A 7,953-nucleotide genomic window follows, 5' to 3' on the forward strand; every position below is an offset into this window, starting at 1 on the left:
ATTTGTATTTTATCCAAAGTCTGGAAAATTATGGTGACAAACATGAAACTTAGGTGCATGCAAAATTTATTATATAGCTGCCACCTCTCACACAGCTGGCTACCACTGTCTGCCACCGTCTGCCACCTCTCAAGTAGCTTGCTACCACATTAAGGTACCTTCCTAATTTCTGAAGGAAAGGTGATTCTGTAAGCCAAATTGATCGACACAATTTCCATTGCTTATCTCTAGTTTCCACCGTCTTCAATCAAAACTTCATGCTCGAAATGAGTTTCCTTCCTTCCCACTTTCCCTCATCTCCATTTCCAGGATCTGCCCGAGAAATTAAGTAAACGACCGCAATATTTAACTGTAACTTGGAAGAATTCCCGCTTCTGCGACTATCTTGGTCCCAGCCACTTTCCGGGTTGTTTCGATCTGTTCCGTGAGCGCACTTGGCTTTAGGAAGCTTCATATGTGCCGGCTTTAGGTAAATTTGGTTGAATAAATCAACTCTTCAGCTTCAGATTGAGGAAACTTAGTTTTACACGCAAAAAACTCGCTATATTATCTTGTTATTTTAGTTGTAGAGGAAAGTTCCAGTTTACATCGCAAGGAAAGGAACCGTTGATATTTAAAGGAATTGCGAAAAATTTACTGTGTTAGAGCGAGGAGTCATTCTTTTGTGAGATTTTAAACTTTTCCGAACTGGTCTTATTCAAAATAGTGCTGATCGGACTTTCTTGTTTTCTGTTTTTGAAGTCTGAATGAAATTATATACATATGATAAAATTGTAAAGTTTGCGAAAAAAAATGTTGTTTGTGGGTCTTCCATGCCCTCCATGCCGTCAAATTTGAAGTTCATTGTAAGTTTCCTGAATTTTTCAAGATGGTAAACGTTTTCGGCGAGGGATTATTTTATGTTGTTTCCGAGCTCCTGCTGTCTTAGCCCTTTGTGAAGTGTATATCTGATGTAAATTGCATTATAGCGTGGATTCTCGATTTTGAAAGAGACTTTCTAAGGCATTGAACCGGGAATCATAACAGGAGCTTCACTGCAACTCCGCTTACTTTGTATATCAGTGGAAGGGTTTGGACGGAGAAAGTTCTCTTCCGCTGCCTTCAGAGCGTAATATTCTAGAAGGTAGGCTCTCAGAAGTTGCCTCGGTGGAATTTTCAATCTTGAGCAGGGTTTTGTGCTTCTGTTTTGAGCGGATTTGCCTTCTGTGTATTTTTAAATATCGGAAATCCGAGGATTTGTTACAAAACATCATCCTGAACGCACGAGGCCTCTTGCATCGAGTGTTAATGGGATTTGCATGTTATCTGTAAATGTGCTGAGTTGTACTTACAACCTGGTATATATCACCGCATTTTGTTTTCCTAATTTTGTTTCTTTTTCATTGGTATGAGATCGGCGAGAAATGGTGGGATTTTCTGTTATCAATTTGTTTTTAGTAGCAAGGCCGGGTTTTGCAGCAAACTTTTGTCCTTTACTTCCGAAGCTTGATCCACTTCTTATATATATATATATATATATATGTTTAAAAGCTACAATGTTTAGCTTGGCAAGTCTTAAAGATATTTTTTCTTCACAAGATCAAAAAGTTTCAAATAAGTTGTATTTAATTTGGTTAATGAACATGTCTAAAAACTGTTTCTCCAGGAACCGTTTTATGTTGCAATTTTAATGTCAATATTCTAATTTATTATGTTGGTAATCCTTTTATAATGTTGCCATTTTTCAGATCCAATTTCCTGGGATTCTGTTTATGTTTTCTGAGGCAAGTTTATCTTCAATTCATTAGAGTTTGTGGAGAATATTATGTGCCATACATGCGAAACCTTGCAAAAACTCAAAATCTAGGCAATGGGAGGCAGACATTCAAAAAGTATTCGCCCGAGGCGTTACAGTTCTTCTTCGTATGGCCCTTCACCAGCATGGGATTCTTCATCCTATGGTCCTTCACCAGCAGTTCCATCGGAAACTTATGCACAACCAGCACAACCAGCGACTAAACAGAAGTTGCAAAGGAGATACTCCCGAATCGCTGACAATTACAATTCACTTGATGAGGTATTCTTACTCTCCTCGGTTTTTGCATACCATATATGTTGTTAAAAATTAAGTGTTTACTACTTTGCACTTTGGTTTTTGGATGCCATACATGTTAAAAATTAAGGGTTTACTATGCATTTTCAGGATGGATTGTTGTCATTTCTTTGTGATGGATTTGAAGTCATATGGTTTTTTCTTATTATTAATCAAATATGTGCCTTAGATTATATAACTTATTCGTTTCACAGGTTTTCATATTTCTTAAAGCTTAGTAAACATTTAAATCCAGTGGAATACTTAATTTGAGTTGAAAAATAATGCTCATTGTTGAGATCATATTCAGTAGTATTAATTCAAGACAATTAAGTAATTTATTTAGGTCAACAAACAACGCAACAATTTTGGTCAAAGGTTTAGTCAGATTGTAATGCTCTAAAGAACTGGCTTTGCATGGGTTTCGATGTACCTGATTATGATATTTGAGTAATTAGCTTGTATTATCGCATGTATTTCAGTGTGAATTGGCTTGATAAGTTATGGTTATAAGCGCTATGGGGAGAATTCTCTGATTTGTTTCTATTTTTATCTTTTTTGTAGGTGACTGCAGCGCTTGCACAAGCTAGCCTCGAATCTTCCAATTTGATTGTAGGGATTGACTTCACTAAGAGCAATGAGTGGACAGGTAAGTTCTATTATCCATGATCCTGAAGTTTTTAATGTCATAATTTTCATGCAAGTTAAAATTTTAAAATAGCCAATCTGCCTCTATCTAAATGTGGCCCGCTATGTTTATTTGCTCAAGAACTGTTAGTGTGTTTCTGTAGGCAGCTCATATATACTGAATACAACTTCAATCAGTTTTTTAGTTTAAGTTGATAATTCTGCAGGCTTTTTACTTTTCAATCCAAATCAAATTAAAGTCACCACTTCAACATTTTGTTATGGATTTTAGGTGCAAGGTCTTTTAATCGCCAAAGCTTGCACCACATTGGAGACACTCCAAACCCTTATGAACAAGCGATTTCGATAATTGGGAGGACCTTATCTGTATTTGACGAAGACAACTTGATCCCTTGTTTTGGTTTTGGGGATGGCAAGTTTTGATCTCTATTTCAACTGAAAATCTTGTTTGAATTTGGCTCAATTTATTTTTCTTATGTTGGTTAACATGAATTCATAACATATGCAGCAATATGGTTATTTCTAATAACGTGTTGTTTCTTTCACAGCTTTGACACATGATCAAAGTGTGTTTAGTTTCTATCCAGATGATAGGTTATGCAATGGATTTGAAGAAGCGTTGAGACGCTACAGGGAGATAGTCCCACATCTTCGACTGGCTGGTTGGTTAATGAAACTTTGACATTCCACCTGAAGATATGAAGATTAATTACCTTTAGCATTATAAGCCTTAAGCTAGGAAAGAGTGTCTGACTGGTTTACTTGATATGTGTATATGTTGCGTATGTCCTGTGTTTTCTTATACATTTCTTGTATGTTCTTTTCTTATTTAGGGCCAACAACTTTTGCCCCAATTATTGAAGCAACAATCCGTATTGTGGAACAGAGTGGTGGGCAGTACCATGTTCTCTTGATAACTGCAGATGGACAGGTTGCAAATCTTCTCTATATGGATTGGTTATTAAAATGAATTGTTAGTTTTGATGAAGGGACTGCCTTGTCTGTTGTCTGTTTAGTCAAAATTTTTAGCATTTCTTGATTTATTTATACCACATACCTTGATAGCAATGGGTGTTATTATTGTTTTACAGGCATTGTTGTTGCATCTGTACAGTGAGCAAAGTTTTGATCCTTATTTTGAATCTTAATGAGAGTCTTCAAGTCCTCTTAGGCACAATTTTTTTTTATGGTCATTAGTATTGTTTTGGTTCTAAACATAAACTTTTGTGAATTGTCATTATGGCCTTTGTTGTTGTGTAAAGTTTTACATTTTCATCGTTGGTTGGATCTATACAAACTAGCAATCTTCAATTCCTCTTCGGTACAAGATTTCTGCACTATTTATAATATATATATTGAGCATGGTTGTTCATGTTGTTTGTGCATTAAGTGTGGTTTTCCTTAATCATGAATCATGATCATAACCTTCCTTGATGTTGCACAGTTTGTTGTTTTTTTTATCATGACAAAAAGTAGAATCTTCAAATCCAACAGACCTGCGGATGGTTACACTTTTTAAAAAAACATTTGGTTCCATCTCTATTTCGTGGGTTAAATATTTAAATCATATGAGAGAAAGCGAGTAAGCATAAATCATATAATGTTTAAACCATAAGTTTGGCAATGCGCCTGATGAACATAATATTTATTGTATAATAATAATGTCACGACAAGCTTAAGCCTTAAAGTACGATTTTTCTTCTGCTTATACAATCGACAAATGAAACCAACGACAAACAGTTAAGAAAGGTGAAACAACGGCTTGCTTGTTCTGAAACTGCTGGTTCTAGGCTTCTTTTCTACATGTCTTGATTATTCTATGTCTTGCTTATTCTAAGAGTTTGCATTGTGGTTGTGGCAGACCCCGGCAGGGACTACCGCCACGGCAGTGGCTCTCTTGTTGGTAGAGGTGTTGGTGGAAGTGATGATGATTTAGAAGATGCAACCACAAGTGTTGTGTTCTCACAATTGGTGAATCCTCATGCGAGGTGATCACAAAACAATTTAAATTCGGAATGCAGCTAACTGGATGCAGATTACTACACAACTTTGTAGTTGGCTCTATGAATGTAGGTGCCCTGCCTATCTCCTGGTTACATCAAACACCAGAACCAAACTTTATGCTGCAAATTTCAAGCTTCAAAGGGAGCTATATCCATGCTATTTGATTTTTCATATTTTTTCCTCTGTCTGCCTGATGTTTCAATCTTATATTATTTCACATTTTAAATGTTTATTTTTTGATGATTTATTTTAAATTTCAAGCATGTCAAACGTATTGTAGCTTGCCTTGGGAAACTATAAAATATCCCATGTCTAAGTTTCATTTCACTTTTAGACTTTATATGCTCTTTTTTCCTCTTTATGAACGATCCATTGGGTGGAAATCAAAATTTGATGATATTTGTGGTGCTTTAGTTTTTTTTTGGGTATTCACAGTATGGGTTAGTTAATTACAACTATCATACTTATACCTATATTCCAAGCAACTTCTTTAAACTATCTAAAGATACGATCATTGATATTACATGTCCTTGTTGTGGATGTTTAACATTCAGGAGTGTGTAACTTTTTTCCTTTGTTTCTTTCTTCGATATTTTTGGTCAGTGGAAAGGTGTAAGATTGGTTGAAGCTCCACTGAAAAAACTCAGGAAATATTAGTTTTATTTGTTTCCCCAAGCCCATTTTCTAGAAGATTCCTTGTTTTCTCTCTACAGAATTCTTAGAGTGTTAGTAAGAGAGATCTAAATGTGAGCTCTTGTTTTGAGTTAATACATGGAGTTCTAAGAGTTCCACATTTCTTCTTTTCAATTCATATATTCAATTAGCTACATGTTCAGTGATCTAGCATAAGGATTATTTCCCTTTCTAAATTGAGTTATGTTGCCACTTTATCCCCACTCAAGGGTTGTCAGTCAAAATAATTAGCATATGAAGAGGGGATAACAAAGAATGAACATAAATATTTAATTAGGCAATCACAACCAAAAATCAAAAGAAATTATTTTCTTTTAACAAATTCTTGTAAGTATATAGCTGCCACTGAACATCCAACCATTTGAAATTCCTAGCATCACATTAATAATAAAGCATTAGTCCATTCTACAAACTATCATATGTCCTAATCGTTACAATTTTTAGCCAAGAATGTTGTTCACTAGAAGTTGTCACTTCCCTATCAAATACAAAAATGTGTCCCCTGCCTACCACCATAAGGAATCCAAGCCAATAGGTAGAGTAGAATCCCAACACATCCTTCTCAAGGGCGGCGCACAAGATCTATTTACTTTTCATTTTGCAGGCATGAGAACCTTGTGTATCATCCCCTTTTATAATGTTTTCTAGGCTTTAAGCACATTGCACAACCACTACCCTCGTTGTGCTTGAACTTTTCCCCTCAGAAGAAAATAAACCCACCATCAAATATAGATGTTGAGGGTGATTGAGATAGGTGTAGAAAAACATGGTACGAATAACAACCATCTGTACATGGGTGGAATCCCTAGCTTCATTGACCCAAACATCCATAAAAAATTTCAATCTCCAACATATACGTAGTACAATCTAAAGGAAATGACTCGAAAGAGTTTTCTTAGCGAAAAGGTCAATGATAGGCTCTTCATTCAATATGAATGAGTTCCTTGTGTATCATCGCCTTTTATAATGTCTTCAAGCACCACCACTCCCTTAAATGTGCTTGAACTTTCTCGCTCACAAGGAAATAAAACCACAGATAGATAAAAATGTTAGAGATGATTGAATTAGGTGCAGACAAGTAAAGTGGGAATAACAACCATCTGTGGATTGGTGCAATCCCTAGCTTGATTGAAAGACATCACAATAAAATCAAGTTTCAATATCTGCAACCTAAATGAGACATTCCCAAACAATGCTCTTCATAAAGAAATCAATCATAATTTATTCATTTTGCTAGCATGAAATCCTCATGTATCATGCACAACCACTCCCTCCATGCACTTGAACTTTCTCCCAGGTGACCAAATAAACCCACTATTGGACACATGTTGGGGGTGATTGTGTTAGGTTCAGACAAGTAGAGTAGGAATAGAAAGCATATGTGCATGGGTGAAATGCCTCACTTCATTGAACCTAACATTCATAAAATTTCAAGCTTCAACAATACAACATAAAGGGAGACAGTCTCAAACAGTGGTATGAACAACAAAACCAATCGTAAATAGGTCGGCTTGCCTCTGCAAAGCTACTGACGGATTTGTTTGTTGCCACTTAAGTTTATGTTGAATCATTGTCTCCCTAACATCATGAATAATATCCACAAGCACAAAGTCCAACCTTGAAAATATTAATGGAAGTTATAACAAATGTGAAGGTTCTTGGATAGCTAGCCATGAGAAGTATTAATAAGCCTAAATGCAATGGCCAACTTTTCACTATGATGAGATAAAGCATGCTTCTTCTTCATGGGTGTTTTAGTTTTTTTGGGTATTCTTAGTATGGGTTAAATTTTGACCCCTTCTCCAAGGTAGCTAATTACAACTCTCACACTTAGACCCATCTTCCAAGCAACTGCTTTAAACTTTCTAAAGATACAATCATTTATATTACATGTCCATGCTGAGGATGTTTAACAACCAAGAGTGTGTAACTTTTTTCCTCTATTTCTTTCTTTAATCTTTCTAGTCTATTACCTCTGCAAAGAAACTAACAAATTTGTTTGTTTCCACACAAGCTAATGTTGAATAATTATCTCCCTGAAATCATGAATAATCTCCACAAGTACAAAGTCCATCCTTGAAAATATGAATGGAAGTTAGCACAAATGTGAAGGATCTTGAATAGTCAACCATGTGATGGATTAATAAGCCAAAATACAATGGCCAAATTTTCACTGTGATGAGAAAAAGATTGCTTATTTTGCTCATCGTCCACATCATGAAGCAAAAATTTTGGGTTAGGTGCATAACCAGTCTCCATATCTTCATCCAATTACACCATTTGCAAATAAATCTATGTTGTTGGTGAGTTTATTTAGTCTCCTACCTGGAATGAATATAACTTGTTATTGATCTCAATCCAGCGATTCTCTGGTATTGTTTCCACCTTCTCGTCTTTTCTAAAATTTCCTACTTTTTCTACTTCATCCCACCTGGTAGAAAATGCATATATGTTTGAAAACAACATATAATGTGCAAAATTTTGGGGGTTTGACTCAAAAATCCAGTTTTTTTCATGTCTACCAATCTCTATATTGT

The 7,953-nt window shown here is 35.6% G+C and overlaps 1 protein-coding gene and 1 long non-coding RNA gene across 2 annotated transcripts; both read left to right on the top strand.

Moving 5' to 3' along the window:
• The first annotated feature begins 225 nt into the window (after positions 1-225).
• Positions 226-1,987, top strand: LOC149199700 (uncharacterized). The gene is made up of 2 exons (XR_016253309.1): positions 226-469; positions 1,728-1,987. It is a non-coding gene; the product is annotated as an uncharacterized LOC149199700 (long non-coding RNA).
• Positions 1,988-2,542: 555 nt separating this feature from the next.
• Positions 2,543-3,867, top strand: LOC149199701 (E3 ubiquitin-protein ligase RGLG1-like). The gene is made up of 6 exons (XM_089400658.1): positions 2,543-2,554; positions 2,636-2,720; positions 2,991-3,131; positions 3,268-3,381; positions 3,553-3,650; positions 3,811-3,867. Exons 1-6 carry the CDS (start codon positions 2,543-2,545, stop codon positions 3,865-3,867), a joined length of 507 nt encoding a protein of 168 aa, XP_089256784.1.
• Positions 3,868-7,953: the final 4,086 nt, after the last annotated feature.

Source organism: Pinus tabuliformis, chromosome 2_1, assembly GCF_031772625.1.
Source record: "Pinus tabuliformis cultivar Carrire ecotype Pingquan chromosome 2_1, CPIR1, whole genome shotgun sequence".
In the NCBI taxonomy this organism is placed as follows: domain Eukaryota; kingdom Viridiplantae; phylum Streptophyta; class Pinopsida; order Pinales; family Pinaceae; genus Pinus; species Pinus tabuliformis.